The following is a 16,254-nucleotide window of genomic DNA, read 5'->3' as shown; positions in this document are numbered from 1 at the left end:
ATAATTGTAACCGCACTTGCAATCGCTTCTTTTCACTATAACTGCGTCCTTTCGAAATTGCATTTACAAAAAAATGATTACTAATTTTATAAATGTAAGTCGTACTTTGTAAAACACCCTACTTTTGCAACATTATTCGTAGTGAAACAAACAGTTCCAGTTATATTCTTTTGTAAATTGCAGTCACAATGGCACTTGCAAAATTTTGCAAATAAATATGTCTAAATTATTAAATTAAACAGGATTTTTTTTTAAAAAAAATTCTCACTGAAGCAAGTAATCTATGCAGCACAAGTGCGTGTGACCGTAAAGATTAAGATGTTGGTGAAAGATTTTGTCAGCAGCTGTCAAACTTAATAAGTTCTGACACCTGAATCAAATCCTTACTGCGAATTATTCGAATTAACACCAACAAAGATGTTAATTAATTATACTTCGCTTTTCCATGACTACAGCTTTCATGATACTAATCGGATGACCAAAACTTAAGATAAATGTAGAAGCATAATCTTACAATTAGCAATGGAAAAAGGAAAGAAAATAAGAATGATGCATGATTACATAAATTAAATAAATATCGTTTGAAGCTGCATTACACCAGAGCCAACTATCCCTAAATGGTTTCTCCTCTTCATGTAAAATACAATACAATAAATTTCTTATACCAATTTGAACAAAAAGAATTGTTAATCGATGATAATTCTGTACTTGAAGTCTCCTCATCTTGAGAGTGACTGAAGCCCTGCTTGCAGATCCTCCAGAGTAATAGTAACCAAACTCTCAGCATCCAAGCAATCAAAATCCAACCTGAGATCCAAATTCTCTCTAGCGTTAGCAAGCAAAGGATCAATTAAACCCCCATTCATCTCCTTCCTCTGATCCTCTGTAGTCTCTCTCTCAATCAACTCCGCAACCAAATTTATACTACAAGACGAATGCAATTTGAATCCATACCAAGGACTAGTCTCATCTTGATCGCTCATTTTCAGATGTAGAATTTGAGAGAGCTCGTTCGTGTTGAAATTATCAAAGTAAAAGAACTTCGTAACTCTTCTACAAAACCCTTCGTTTGATGCAATGACTCGTTTCATAGGCTCTCGATATCCAGCAAATATAACCATTATTTTCCCACTGTCCATTACTGACATTATCTCTTCCAAGGCTTCTATGCCGTAGTCTTTGTCATCTGATTTCTGCATCGGTATCAATCTGTATGCTTCATCTATGAACAGAATGCCTCCCTCTGCTTCTTTTATCTGTTTACATATGTTCCGCACATTGTCATGGCATGTTTTAAGGTTAAAAGAACAACTAACTAGGAAAAATGTAGACGAGCCTTTGAACATAAATTGAACATGCTGAAGTAACATCTCTACGAGTCCCATACCTTACTTTGGTTTGGGGGAAGGAGACTAAGTCAGGCGTTACAAAATAAAACTAGAACACTCAACCATCATCTACTTCAGATTTTTGCACAATGGAAGGGACTTTAAGATGGTATCAAATTACTCAAGGTTTAATTCTCACGAGATACTTTTATACAGATAATGTCTGGCCCATGAAAAGGGCCCTCACCCTACACTGGCATGCTAGAATATATAATTATAATTCCCAACCATCACCACTTTGGAGTTGTGATACAATGGAAGAGACTTTACGATCCAGATTAAAAAGGGTATAGCCAACTGGTCTTAGACTAGGATATTTCCATTAGTAGTCGTAAATAATAATATATAGTAATTTGTAAATATTGTATCATCTGAAAATATTTTATCAAATAGAAGCCCCAAGGAAACGCATTATACCTTTCGCCTAGTCTTTGGTCCTGTGTGCCCTACAAATTCTCCGACAAGATCAGTTCGTTGAACTTCAGTTACCTTGTCAGTTGGTAGAACTCCAACCATATGGAGGAGTTTGCCAAGCGCTCGGGCCACCATGGTTTTACCTACAAATGATAAATGTTATAAATTTAGTGAAGTCTAATGATAAAGAGGACACTTTAAAACTAAAGAAAAACGAATACAATACGGATAATGTTGAAAGCATATACCAAAGTATTTTTTCCCATAACAAATTTCACTAGAGTTTTCTCTATGGTAACAAGTATTGAACAGCTTCTTGCAATAAATATTAAAAAATTTGATCTAACGGAAATGTTGGAACATAAATTAGATGCTTAATGTATTTAGACAATTGTATAAAAAGCTTGCATTCTGCTAGAAAATGTTGTCAGTGTGTAGTACGAGTTTGAAGTTATTTTCACATAGCTATTTACCTGTTCCAGGATTTCCGAGAAATGCCATATGGGGAGGTTTTCTGGCAGCTATCTTTAAGCCCAGAGCTCTTCGCTTCTCATCAAAAAGCATCCCCTTGGCCCATTTATACAATTGAGATTTGAGGTCCTGCAGACCCACAATCTTTTCCATAGCTTCTTCAAACTCTCTCATTTTTTCTTTTGCCTCCCCAAAAAATTCAATAGCTTTGCGCTTCCTTTGCTCTTGAATGTACCGTGTCAAAAGCCCATGCAACTTCTCGCTACCACCTCCATGTTGTGAAACATGATCCAATGGAGTCTTTCCTTCCTACATCATAATAGAATAAGTTGGTAATTTATCATTACATGACATCCCCAAAAAAAATTAAAATTAAAATTAAAATTTATCAGGACTTCCACCGTCTGAACCTCAGACCTTTTCTTTCACCCCTTCTTTTTTTTTGCCTCAACTTGGATGGAGCTTATTCTTATTCTAGTTAAACTGAGGGCAAAGGGTAATTTATCATTACATGACCTCCCAAGCAAACTTTTGGAATAATCTTGCTTGGATTTTAGGGGGAATTAGTGGCTATGCACTCATACGCAGGGGGTGCATCTGCGATTAACCGTAAAAGATTTAACTTGAATTTGTTCAGGAATCATACATCGTCTTTGACACCACAATCTGCGCTGAACTCTAACAACGTGCCAACAGTGACACAGTCGTCCGCTAGAAGAGCATGCCATACTGCTAGATGCAACGGAGTCATTCCATTCTGCAATAAATAAAAGTTACATAAAACTCAAAACTACGGCTGCATCAAATCAGCTAGGAAATGAAAAGAGCAAAGACGCATAAAAATTATCAGCAGTCATAGTTATTGTACTACTCACACTTGTTCTAGCCTCTAGAGAGGCACCATGAACAATAAGCACCTGCGCAGATTCACTGCAGCCATTTTTTGCTGCCATATGCAAAGGCGTTTCGCCATACTGAAACAATTTACAGGAGACGAGCTAAATACATGTTAAAAAAAGCTAATTGAAAAACAGTAAGATTTATGGAACACCCAAGTTTTTTAAGCTGTAGATCACCATGTTTTTAGCCTCCAATTCGATCTTCTCCGTGCCCTTGTACTCGAGAAGAAACCTGACGATGCCGACGTTGTTATTTCCAGCAGCTACATGCAGAGGTGTTTGTGACATCTATATAATGGAGCAAACGGGATGTCACAAACGGAAATAATTACAAGAAATTTACAATCAAGAATCTTCAATCCAAATGCAAGAGATCAAAAGTTGAAGCGCAAAGACAAAATTTGATCCTAAGACAGGAATTCGCAGCATGCAGGGATCTAATGACATAATATAAACCCAAGAATTATTTCCAGCGCAATTGAAACAATGAAAGTAAATACATGTAGCAAAAAAAAAGAAAAAAAAAAGGAAAGGACCTTCCTTTTCTCAAGAATTAGACGTTTTAAAATTAAAATAAAGGAAAATAAAAATAAAAACATTTTATTTCCGAACAAAAACAGACGCTTACGATGGAATTTCTTTCGTTAAGAAGAGATGGGTTCTGCTGCAGCCTCTTCTCCAAGCCGAAGAGATCCCCTGACTGAGCGCAGCCATGGATGGTTTCACGTTTGGATGATCCTGACCGTCCATTTTGGCTCCCTGGCATCCTTTTCCCCTCCCTTTCCAACAATTTCTCCGTTTTTCTTTGGGGTGGCCTCTTTTGTTTGTCCCTGGGCCTCTGGTTTTTTTGAGTTGGGTTTTGGATTTCCCACGGAAGAAGGAGGAGGAGGAGGAGGAGAATCTCTCTCTTTCTTGCTCCTTTCGTTCTCTCTCCCCCTCTCTCTCTCTCTCTGGAGCGGTGCTGGGGCCCACGAGCCACCACCACCAGCTGGAAATTAGTAAATGCTATTATTATTTCGTGTGTTTTTTTTTATTTTACTGTTTTTGGAGATTGAGCTCTGCTTATAATTGGAATTTGCAATTTGAGATAGGAATTTGTGATGGTTCTTTTTTCTAACTTTTTTGAGGCGTGTGAGGTCCGAAATACCCTCGTAGATTTGTTAACTGTCTTTTGTCAGTGTGTGTGGATGTGTTGAGTGAGAAGGGCTGACAGCGACGAGGACCCCTTAATATAGCCCTAACGTGCTCGTATTATGCCTAAGCGCGAATAGAAAGATCTCATGTAGTTTTATTCTTACGGATTGTTCTTGAAGTAAACACTGCACTTTTGCAAATAGTATGATAATTTTCTCCGCAACTGGGCTTTATGTACAAGGGATCTATCTGTAATTAAGTTTTTCATAAAAAAAAAATTTTTAGTGAAAACATGAATTGGTGTTTGACTACGCAAAATCTCTATACTATTATTGATGTTGTCTTTTGTGAAATTGTGAGAGTTTAGAGGGAGAATATTGTAACATTTTTGACCTTCCCATGAATTTTTTGATATGTAGATATTATTTGGCTAAATACGCGTCCCATCTCCGCTTTCTTTTCATCATAAATGATTAAATTTGGGTCAAGAGATGACTTTTAATAGCGTGTCGGTGATAATTAAAAGTGAATGCTGCAGGCCACCCACAGCTCTCTGTGATTCACGTGTGCTACTGAAATAACAAACACACGCCGCAGAACTATATGCAGGGAGGACCCCGGACTTGATAATATTTGCACTCCGTTAAAAATACAATTTGCATAAATCGCCCCTTCGCGCGGTAGCGGTTGGCAGATGATGATGATTCGGTTTCTCCCGCATCCTTATCTGTAACATATTTTCTTTTAACCGATAGGATCCAGTATCACGGAGCATCCAAACCACTAGAAATTGTTTAAGGAAAATAGAAGAGGGGGATGAAAAAGAAGAAGAAGGAATATTACGTATTTTCCTATTTTCCAACTGCAAAGCTAGTTAAAAACGAAAATATAAATCCTAGAAAGATTGATGAACTGCTTGCATGAACTGAGCAGACCTAACCGCCAAATTTATCATGACAGGTAGAGGCCAAACTGCATGATAAGCAGCAGGCTGTCATATAATTCTGTGAACACAAAGTACAATCTGCAATACGTGATGTTTCATACAAATGAACTGCGTTCATAATTATTACTCGGCTTCAGATCGATACAAGAAGGCTCGTGCTAAAGGGAGTAGTAGCTTTCTGCAGCTTCTTAAAAGCTTCAGTAAATGAAGTATTCAGGTATTAGTCGATACACAGAACTTCATCCTTTCATGTTGGCCAGTAGGCACAACTTAACAAGCATCATACAATTACAACTTTCCGTTTTGTTACATTTTCCACGAGGGTGGCGAGAGCATCGTACAGAAACGAGCAGAAGCTGAATCGATTAAACATAAACTATCCTGCAAAGAAAACATCAAATTGGTCGGATAAAGAGAAATTGATGAAATCCTTTGGTAATAAAAGAACCAGAATATTCCAAATGCCAAGATATCCTCAAATTAGCTCATTAGACGAGAGATTCATTCTGCTCATTCTATCTTCTTTAAATAAAATAAAAATAAAAACCTACCACACTGCATAGAAAAGAGACAATTAGTTGCAGATCCCAACAAAAAAAAGGAAAGAAACAGTAATCTAGTCTCACAAGTTAAAAAAAAAACCATCACAAGGGAAGAAATCATTGTCGGAACAAAGAAACTGAAATGCAAGATTTACTTTGAAACACGAGAATTTTGAGCATAAATCCAAATACGATTAATTCCTTTTCTCCGGGAATGCTGACTAGCAAAGATTAAAGAGAAAGCATCCGATGTCCCTAGCACATATGCTTGATAATGCGATTTTCCAAGCCAATCGACATGACAGAAAATGTCAAGAAGGGTGTGCAAAAGTTAACAAATTGGGTGCGCAAAAGTTTAACCTAGTTAATTAGAAATTAAGCATGTGAAAATGAACTTTCAACTTCCCCTACACCCCATCCATGGATCAATTCTCCTATAACGACAAACAAGCTATTTCCGACATTCTCTCGACACAGATGTAGATTAGTTCCTCCTCTAAGCAAGTCCTAGTCACTTCTTATCAGTTTTCCTCTGCATGGAAGTTACGTACTCTCTCGTTAAATTGAATGAAATTTTACACAACCATCTTGACAATTTCTTTATCATTGTCTTGGACCACAGAACCATCAAGCATATGTGGTACTGGTATGTACAGTCAGCCCACTGTATACTTTCTCAAGGACCAAATCCAAAATACAAAAAGAAATGTTCCTGTAGGAGGAAGGATTAATATAAAAGGGCATGTATTCGAGGGAGAAGCATGCACGCATGACACTACTCATCGTGAGTTGCACCATTCATTATGATTCCATGCTCTAAAATATTTATAAGATGAAATGATTTGATAATATCACTCACTGATCAAACTGTCATATTTCTGCTACCATTAAAGACCTAATTACTTACAAATTACGATTCGCGGAAAAGTCTTTTTATATTGTATTATTTCTTTATCATCACATACTAGAACATGATTGATACTCCATGTGATTGTGTTATCTACAATAACCCAATAGCTTCAGGCTTTTTTCTCTATTTACCTCCTTCCATGTGTAAGAAGGGAGCAAGTAGACAACCAATCTGATGAATTGTCTGCAGAAATATATTACCTTCTCCCTATATATGAATGTACGTTTATAGAGAAGGGAACAAGGGAGAGGAGGGGGTCGTGTGTCTTTTCACACATTAAATGATCAATCATAGAGTTACCCTGATCGCCAGAGCCTAAAGCCAAAATATGAAAGAAATAAACAGTTCCTAAGCCATCTATAAAGTGGTCCACGTCCCAATAGAAGTGCAAGAGAAATTCAATGGATGAGAAAATCACTTCATTCAACTAATGTATGCTTGGTTTCAGAACGCACAACCAATTTAATAGTGCTTAATCATATGAACCTGTTAAGAATTACTCTAGCAAACTATTCAGTTATCGCTAACAATGTATATCAAGCTAACATAATTTCTAAAAGCTTCCTCCCAAATGGGATGTTGAGTCACATAGAAAGATCCCCAGTTTTGAAGTTCATTTGGAAAGACAGAATAAATGGGAGTTAATAAATATAGCTTATAGTTGAAAATAATGAAGTTTGTATAAAAAAACTCCTCAGTATTCTGATAGCACATCAATAATCACTTTATCATCACGATTTCAGGTCAGATAGATCCTAAATGTACTGGTTTCAAACAAGTCAAAAAACTTGTGCATAACATTTATAATAAAATCAAGTCACACAATAATCTAGTTGAAAAGCCAGTCTGACCTGAGTGCTCTGATAGCACGTCAATAATCTAGTTAAAAAATAATGAAGTTTGAACCAAAAGTCTCCTGAGTGCTCCGATAGCACGTCAATAATCACTTTATCATCACCATTCCAGGTCAAATAGATCCTAAATGTGCTGATTTCAAACAAGTCAAAAAAATTTTGTGCACGATATTTATAATAAAATCAGGTCACACAATAATCTAGTTGAAAAGCCAGTCTGACCTGTCCCATGAACATCCCTAATGAAAGTATATAACCGTGTACTATCTTAATAGCATGAAACAATGAAAAGAACCTATGATTTCAAGATTTCTTACAGCTTGGTCAACGCCATAGTGAATAATCTGTTTAAAATAGCATTAGCATGTTGGACAACAACTCTCTTAGCAAGCCAATATGTTGAACAGAAATATGTTTAATGCATATAAATCAAATATCAAAATGATTGAGATCTTGATAGAAACCCCTGTGCTCTAAAAGCCTTCAGAAATTCTAATATAGATCTGGACAAAATGATATGAAAATACATCCATTAGGTGCCACTTGATATAAAAGAATGAATCACAGCCTTTTTTCATTTTAAAAAATATATGTTTAACAGTTGGTCACATGCTAGGATTGAAGCTCATATCTTGACCATAAGTCTTTATGTACATCACCAAATTGAAGTACAAAAGAACAGATTAATACGAAGAAGTGGATGAATATTCAACATTTAAGGCAAAAAAAGCCGAATATACCTGATTGGTGACACAGTACTAGGAATTATTCGACTTGCATGCTTCCAGGAAAGGAGATCGAAGCACAGCAATGATAGTATCCACTTTCATCAAAAATGAATCTCTGAGAAAGATGTGCTTCTTGAATGAGATAATCACCCCAGTTCTCAGATCCATATCTTAAGAAGATGCCACGTGCATCAAAGGAATCATGCCTCCTCATTCTCTTCTTCCTACGAATATACAGTGCATGTACAAAAATGTCACGGGTACAATTTGTTCAAGCTATCTAAGAGTTGATTCACCCAAAAGTTTAACCTGTTTAAAATAAGGGCTAATACATCTCCAATTTTTACTTACCAGATAAATAAATAATATTAAAATTGACAATAATAATGCATGAAATTAGTACCTCCTAAACCTGTCGTTTCTAATATCATGCTGAGAACTAAATTTTCCAAAAACTACTATAGATTGTGCGTTAACACCGTATATCAAGCTAGTATAATTCTTAAGATAACAATGAGAAAAGCATGTGAAAAGTTGAATACCCTTTTCTGTGTCTTGCATTCATCAATGTGGCATGGAGCTGCAATTGAGAGAACCATATCAGTTAGTTAGAAACAAGAGCAGGTTCTAGGTCAAAACAACATGTTAATGACAAAGATCCTCGAGTGTCTTCACTAACTTCCTAATATTTTAACATGAATGATGTACTGAAAGAGAAAGATCAGATGACTTTACCTTCAATGCTTGCTGAGCATCTTTTTCAAGAACAAGACCTGCTTCAACATAAGCTTTGATAATGACTTCTGAAGTACCGAGTCAAGTAATAACATGTCAACTTATGACTTGCTAAGTTATGCAACTCTCATAGAATTAAATAGAAAAAAATAATAGTAAGTTGCAACAAAAAAAATGAAGGTTTTGGATACGACAAGCGCGTAACAAGCGACCCTCTCCACCAATTTCTTCTATTGGAGCATACAAGACACGAGCTTTAGCTGGTGAACCTCGCATACATTTCTGCAACATGAAGTGGTTTGCTTATCCTCTCCTAAAGGAAATAACAAAGGTACTAATATGGTGAACAAGTAACTCATCTATACACATAGAATGACTATAAATTAAGAGACACTTTCCTGCTTCCTTACAATTCCTGCTTTAAACAAAATAATTATAAATAAGTGTCCAGAGTTATGAATGATTAATATCAACATTTCTCAATTCAGTTCACTCATCTCACATCTCATGAAATTTTAAGCAAACACACTCAAGACTGTCTTTTTATACGAGAGTTCCTAAGTGAAAATTCTATCATTAAAAAACCCAGTAATCAAGTTCTGCCCTACCGTTACAATAAAAACTAACAATACCTATCATAAACTATGAAATCCTGGGATGTATTAGCAAATGTCAAGATTAAAATGATAATAAGTTAGACTAATTGGAGCTGGAACAAAATACCAGTCCCTTAAGCCTTATTAGAACAGGCCGGTTGTCCAGAGCATCATTCACTTCTGAAGATATTTTCTGTAATCAAGAAAGTAACGTATTTTATCATCCAACCCCAACAAAAAACTGAACTCGAATTGTATTATAACATCCATCACCTGCAGAACGTCTGCAGCTGCAGCAACACGATCTTTGTTCCACAATTTCAGCATAAGCACAGTTAAGTGAAATGTCTTGGGCTTAATGAATATGGATTTGTCAATGCCCAATTCTGTAACAAACCAATATGAGAAGTTAGAAATATGTGCGTAAAGGTATACAGCAGTATGCATAGTGCAAAAGAATTCTATTTCAAAGAAACAGGGAAGCAACAAAGATATTTCAATATGGGTTGATGTTTGATTGCTTATATAGGTTGTTGGTATATAATCCATTAGTTTAATTATTACTACTATTTTTATTTTTTATTTTTTTTTGGTAAAGTTAGTTTGTCCCAAGACAATCTAGATTCAGACCTAATTCTTGGAAATTTGACGTATACTGTTTACAACTATTTATTCTGACTTGAATTAATATTCCTCTGGAGGCCTTTTCATGGGATCCAAAAACCATATGTTAAGCTTTTGGTAATGTGATTCGCTAACAGTTAAAAGCAGACCTTACCTGATAAAATGGAACTTGGATTTTTACTAGCATCAGAATTGGCATTTGTAGTATCAATCTTCACTCTAACATGCTCCTTTTTGTTTTCCACTTCAAGCTTAACGGAAATAGATTTTCCCTCATCATTACTATCCTCTGAAGTATCTTCATTTGAATTGCTTTCCAGATTACCTTCCTGCCCAGAATCACTGCATCCCAATATAGCATTCTGAAAATCTTGTAGTTTACCTACAAGCTCTGTGTGAATAGCCAATGGAAGAGAAATGAAATGGGAGTAATCAAGGCTTGGGCTTTTCACCACCTGAAATTATAAGACCAGAAAATTACAATCCAATATATTGCAGACACAATCTAAGTCTCAATATCATTAAAAGTTTAGCTAAACCACATGTACAATTTTAGAAAAAAAAAAGTAACTGACTGATCCAAAAACTATTGCAAGATCAGGCTATCTTTGATTTACAAGATATATCTAATAAGTTGAGATATAACTCGATACATTGCCTCTCTTCCACTGCAAGCATATCCCATCTCGATATCCAATAATACTTTAAGGCTAACCAAAACGTTCTTATTGTTAATTGACAATAATATAGTCAATTTAACTAATGGTAATGATGGAAAAGGCTGTTATACTTGAAGTCTTCCTTCACTACTATTACTATATATATTGAGCACATTAAGCCACTGGTAACCTATTATATATACTGCCCAAGGACATATGAGGTGATCAATTTGAAAGTGCTAATTTAGTACAAAGTTGTACTTGGTAGAACAAAGTGACAAACTCATCTGTTCCAACCTTAATCTCTTAAGGAAGGGCCTCCATCGATCAGCAAATAGGAATATCCAGAAGAGGCAAAATAACCCGGGATTAAACAACTTTTTCACCCCTTTAGGTGATTTTCCATCCAAACTTTTTCCCAACTTTCCTTTTCTCTATTTTTCTCGATTTAGGTTTCCAAATTGAACTCATCCATGGTCAGAGGTAGAGGTAGAAAGCTAAATCTTCATTGGCAAGTGCAATGTCAAAAATTTTGATTTCTAAGGAAAATTCCCCTCTACTTTCATTTTACTTTTTGATAGAATCTTGAGATTTGAAGAGAAAATGAGTTGGTGTGGAATGTGGATCTTGATGTTTGACTCATTACATGGAAGAAGTTGCTTGAATTATGCTGCATATGGATAGGGGAATAAAGAGAAGGATTTGGGTTAAATGGAATTAGAGCTCCGGTGTAGATGCGTTTGGAATTAGTAGGAGAAGAATGAAAAGATGGTGTTGGGAAGTATATTTCAAACGATTAGTATATGTGCTAAATATATTACCCGTTAAGAAAGCGATTTAAATAAAAAAAATTAACGGACAGTTAATGGATGGTACTAAAGTTAAAACTTGGTGAAACTTTGGGGCATCATCAGGAACATTTTAAATTTTAGGTATCAAAGTTGAAAACCAGTGAACTCCAGGGCACTGAAGTGCCAAAGAAAACCCATATGAGACACAGTTCATTTAGGCATGTCAACCATCCAAAGTTTCAAATAAAGCTTCTGTCACAAGTTTTTCTTGTATTGAACTTTTTAAATCATGCTTTTCTTTCACCTACTCGTATGCTCTTGGGTTGGAAGGTCGTGATAACAAATTAGCTTTGGTTTAACAAAAGGAAACGGAATTACACTTTCCTACCTTAAAACTTAAAGCACAAGGTTTCAGAGAAAGCTTCTGTCATGAGATTTGTTAAGGAATATAAAGGAATATATTATGAAGATCTATAGTGTTATAATTATATTAGGAATAATATATTAGGAGTATAAATTAGAGGTTTGGTAATTGAGAGATATCACGAATGTAACTAAGAGAACAATTGTAATTAGGTAATTGTGTTTAGTTCCACATTGACTATACAATAAACTTCTTGGTATTGTAGCCCTATATAAAGGGGAGTATTTGTAGCGTTTGATATATGAATGTGAATCTACAATATTTTATTGTTTTACATGGTATCAAAGTCACGCAAAGCCTAGGCTCTACAAACCCTAGATCCTAGCCCCCTAATCCCTCACCATCAAACTCCTCCTTCCTTACAAGCTCCCTTCTTTCTGGTCACTGTGAACAGGCGCGGTAACTGTTCATCATGAATAGTACTACGGTAACTATTCACTGTAAACAATGCCGCGGATTCTTGTTCATCCTGATTTCGATGGCCTTGTTGATAATTAGGATTGACATTATTCGTAGTAGTAGTCATCCGGCCTATGCTGTCTCGATTTTCATTCGTTCACCGCCTACTCAACTTATTGCCACCACCACCATCACTACTTGTGTTCTAAAAACATTGACCACCCTTAGCTATCAGAAAAAAAGATTTTGATTGAATCAGGATTTGATTCGGAGTTTGGTGCGATGGAGGTTATTTTCTCGGCTTTATTTGTTTGGTGGATCCTTATAAAGGAATCATTTGTTTGGCAGATCCCTAAAGAAGGATCATTTATTTGTTAGATCTCGAAGAGGACCGTTTGTTTGGTTGATCCGTGAAGAGGATCATTTATTTGGTTGATCTGTGAAGATGATCGTTTGTTTGATGGATCTTTAGGATTTTTTATTTGGTGGATCCCCAAAGAGAATTATTTGCTTGGTGGGTCTCACCAGAGGATCTTTGTTTGGTAGTTTCTTGGTCGATCTATGAAGAAGATCGAGATTTCGCATTTGGTGATTTTAGTTGAGGTTATTCGTGGTAGAAAACATTCAAGTAGAAGACTAAAAGATGAAGACAACTACAATGAGAATGTCACATAGAAGATTTCAGTCTTTTTAAGTCGTGTCACAAATTGGAGTGACTACATATTATTTGTAACATGTATGATATATATGCTCCGGCATGAGGGGGGGTATTAAGAAATATATTATGGAGATCTATAATGTTATAGCTATATTAGAAATAATATATTAGGAGTATAAATTAGAGATTTGGTGATTGAGAGACATTAAGAATGTAACTAAGAGAATAATTGTGATTAGGTAATTGTGTTTAGTCTCATATTGACTACACAATAAACTTCTTGTTATTATATATCCCTATATAAAAGGGAATAGTTGTAACGTTTGATATATGAATGAGAATCTATAACATTTTATTGTTTAACATTATTGTCATGATTTTGCTGCATCAAACCTAAAGCACACATTCCTTCATTTTTTTCAATCACCATTAAAGCAACCATTCCTTCCACCTACCCATATACTATCAGATTACAATGTTGTAATCAGAAAATAGCCTCACTTAGCAAAAGCAATTGGGTTTAATACAAAAACTTCCACATAGGCAATCAATTCATCTTTGTAAAGAAATAGAGAAGGCAAAAATTCCTTATTCATCTAACCTTAACCTCTCTTAAATAGATATTAGAACGATATTACAAAATAGGAATGAAATAAAAGCATATTTAACCACATCTCACAATATCTCAACTGTATCTCATAATATTTACTAAATCTACTCATACCATATTATCAATAATATCTAACACTACACCTCAAGTTGGAGCATATATACTATATATGCCTAACTTGTTACAAATAGGAACAAAATAGCTAATAGAAATCCTATGAGGGCAAGCCAATAGAAATCCTAGAAACGTAAGCCAATATAAATCACAGGTGGGTAAACCTGCAGAAATCCTACGCGAGTAAACCAATGAGAACACCCTAGATGGGTATGCCAGTAGAAAACACCCAAGGTGGGTACATTAGTAGAAATACCATGTGCAGGTGCGCCAGTAGAAACCCTAGACGAGCGCGCCAATAGAAACACCCTAGGAATGTATGCCAGTAAATACCCTAGGTGGGTTAGCGTTCAGCCAGTAGAAAAAATAATAAAAAAACTCTTGATTGATTAATCGCTCGCTTGGTTACTTGATCTTGATTTTAGCGTCCTTCGACGAGAAAGATAACTTTAACTAGAGGCAGAATCATAAAGGAAGCAGTAATGATTGTCAGAGTCAACCGAGGATGAGGGGTCAGGATAAATAGTGACTTGCTATTGTTCACGTGGCGAACAGGAATCCGACTACAGTTCATGAATGATGAACAGTACTCCAATGAACAGTTATATTTTATTAAATTTTTTGGGGGGAAATAGGGGTTTTTTGGAGGGTTTTTTTAATAAGGATTTAGGATTGGCGATCTCGAAGTAGTTGTTAGAGCTAAAGATGTCAAAGCCACCTACAGGAAGCATGGAGGCGGTGCAAACCCCCTCGGCAACCCCGAGGTTGAGGAAGAAGAAGGAGGTCTCTCTAGGATCAAGAAAGTTCTGAGACCATGTTGAGAAATAAAGAAGGCAAAGATTCTTTATTCATCTATCCCTGGGCTCTCTTAAATAGAGATTAGGAGAATATTACAAAATAAATATGAGATAAATTCATATCTAATCACATCTTACAATCTCAAGAATATCTCATAATAACTACTAAATCTACTAATTCCAAATTATCAATAATATCTAACAATCTTCAAAGGACACTTGATATTAAAACGACACATAAGAGATATTGGTAACTTAGGCTACTTTTTGCTTTTTGGACGATCCAAGTTCAGAACTTTCTAGTAAAAAAACCCCCTATTATTGAAATTTAATGTTTTAAAGGATAATTTCATATGACTCTATTAAGTCAACTTCTAGTCAACCAGTGTAGCAAGAGCTTCCTACTAACATCACCGCAATACAACTGAACTTTGTCAATCATATAATGATATAAATTACATTTGAGAAAAGTTACTAATAAAAGGAAATACATAAACAAGCAGATCCACTAATAAAAAGGAAATACATAAACAAACACATCAAGACGGGCAGTGTAACACATATTTGTGTGAAAGAAACATAAAAACTGTATGAAAATCATGAACATTGAAAACCTTGAGATGTAAATTAGAATAGTATTCAAATTTTGTCAGGCCCAAAGCCAAAAAATGCTTATTTTTATTTCTTAAAATTTGATTTTCTTTAACAAAATAAAGGGGGAAAAGGAGATACTGTTTTTGATACTAGAAAGATGCCAACTAACCTCTTCAAGCACTTTTGCTATCTTTTCTGATGCTTTTGTTACACTTTCGTCATTATTCCCTTCAATAACTACAATGAGTGCATAATAATCATAAATTAAATACTGCAAAGTGTGCACAATTACATAGTAAAAATGAGTTTCGAGCAAAAATTGACATGTATTGAAATATCAATAGATATTGATGCTAACTGGAAGCTATTTAAACTTTCTCACTGAACATATGAACTATGTAGCTCCTGAGGCCTACTCAGGTGGTGAGGTTTGGGGTTGACTGACAGGAAGTCCTATATTTGGCCATTGCAAAAAATAATTTAAAAGAACCAGAAAACATGAAGACTGTGTGAACAGAAGTTGCATGACATGGAGCAATATAAATTCTCAATGAAGATGCAAGCTACGACGGAATGATATTAAAAGAAAATTTGCAGAAAAAATAACAGATTCACTACCAAATTTTGGGAGTGGAAACTTTCTCCTGTAAGATAAGGATAGAAAAATATTCAGATAATAACCATATTGCATGTTTTTAACATTATCATATCTTGTATCCATATTCGACTCCCAAAAAATCAAGGTTTTAAATATCAGATATCGGGGAAATATTGACAGCCAAGATCCATATTGGATTGCCATGTCAGGGAAATATCAGGGATATGCAGTAAATATCGGAGTGTCATATCACATAATGTTGATATATAATATAATGTCCTAAGTGTGATCAAAACATACATAATGAAATCTAAGCAAACAAAAACATAAATAATGCATGTATAGGATAACTAGCTAATTGTAGAAACA

At 35.3% G+C, this 16,254-nt stretch overlaps 2 protein-coding genes across 2 annotated transcripts in view; both read right to left on the bottom strand.

The window, feature by feature from the left end:
• On the bottom strand, window positions 535-4,151 carry LOC109845161 (protein CbxX, chromosomal). The gene is made up of 7 exons (XM_020414374.1): window positions 3,801-4,151; window positions 3,350-3,460; window positions 3,149-3,247; window positions 2,920-3,030; window positions 2,276-2,582; window positions 1,806-1,945; window positions 535-1,256 (listed from the first exon to the last, which is right to left on the bottom strand). Exons 1-7 carry the CDS (start codon window positions 3,936-3,938, stop codon window positions 720-722), a joined length of 1,443 nt encoding a protein of 480 aa, XP_020269963.1. The 5' UTR covers window positions 3,939-4,151; the 3' UTR covers window positions 535-719.
• The window catches only part of LOC109846262 (A-kinase anchor protein 7 isoforms delta and gamma), a 14,172-nt gene continuing 3,197 nt past the window's right edge, over window positions 5,280-16,254 (bottom strand). Inside the window, exons 5-13 of the mRNA XM_020415487.1 lie at window positions 15,457-15,524; window positions 10,396-10,696; window positions 9,891-10,003; window positions 9,745-9,810; window positions 9,213-9,303; window positions 9,022-9,089; window positions 8,829-8,866; window positions 8,299-8,510; window positions 5,280-5,633 (exon numbers count right to left, since the gene is read on the bottom strand). Of these exons, the coding sequence (XP_020271076.1) occupies window positions 8,324-8,510; window positions 8,829-8,866; window positions 9,022-9,089; window positions 9,213-9,303; window positions 9,745-9,810; window positions 9,891-10,003; window positions 10,396-10,696; window positions 15,457-15,524 (932 nt within the window). The 3' untranslated portion in view covers window positions 5,280-5,633; window positions 8,299-8,323. The remainder of the gene's footprint in view (window positions 5,634-8,298; window positions 8,511-8,828; window positions 8,867-9,021; window positions 9,090-9,212; window positions 9,304-9,744; window positions 9,811-9,890; window positions 10,004-10,395; window positions 10,697-15,456; window positions 15,525-16,254) is intronic.

Source organism: Asparagus officinalis, chromosome 6 (assembly GCF_001876935.1).
Source record: "Asparagus officinalis chromosome 6, Aspof.V1, whole genome shotgun sequence".
In the NCBI taxonomy this organism is placed as follows: domain Eukaryota; kingdom Viridiplantae; phylum Streptophyta; class Magnoliopsida; order Asparagales; family Asparagaceae; genus Asparagus; species Asparagus officinalis.
Note: the sequence above shows the minus strand (reverse complement) of the source record. Positions and strands in the feature narration are given on the sequence as shown.

What these genes read in the sequence shown, in the direction of transcription:
- LOC109845161 (XM_020414374.1), bottom strand. Translation starts at nt 3,938, where the DNA reads ATGCCAGGGAGCCAAAATGGACGGTCAGGATCATCCAAACGTGAAACC. An exon ending in TTAACGAAAGAAATTCCATC is followed by an intron (nt 3,461 to 3,800) that starts GTAAGCGTCTGT and finishes TCCATTATATAG; the next exon opens with ATGTCACAAACACCTCTGCA. An exon ending in ATTGTGGTGTCAAAGACGAT is followed by an intron (nt 2,583 to 2,919) that starts GTATGATTCCTG and finishes ATTATGATGTAG; the next exon opens with GAAGGAAAGACTCCATTGGA.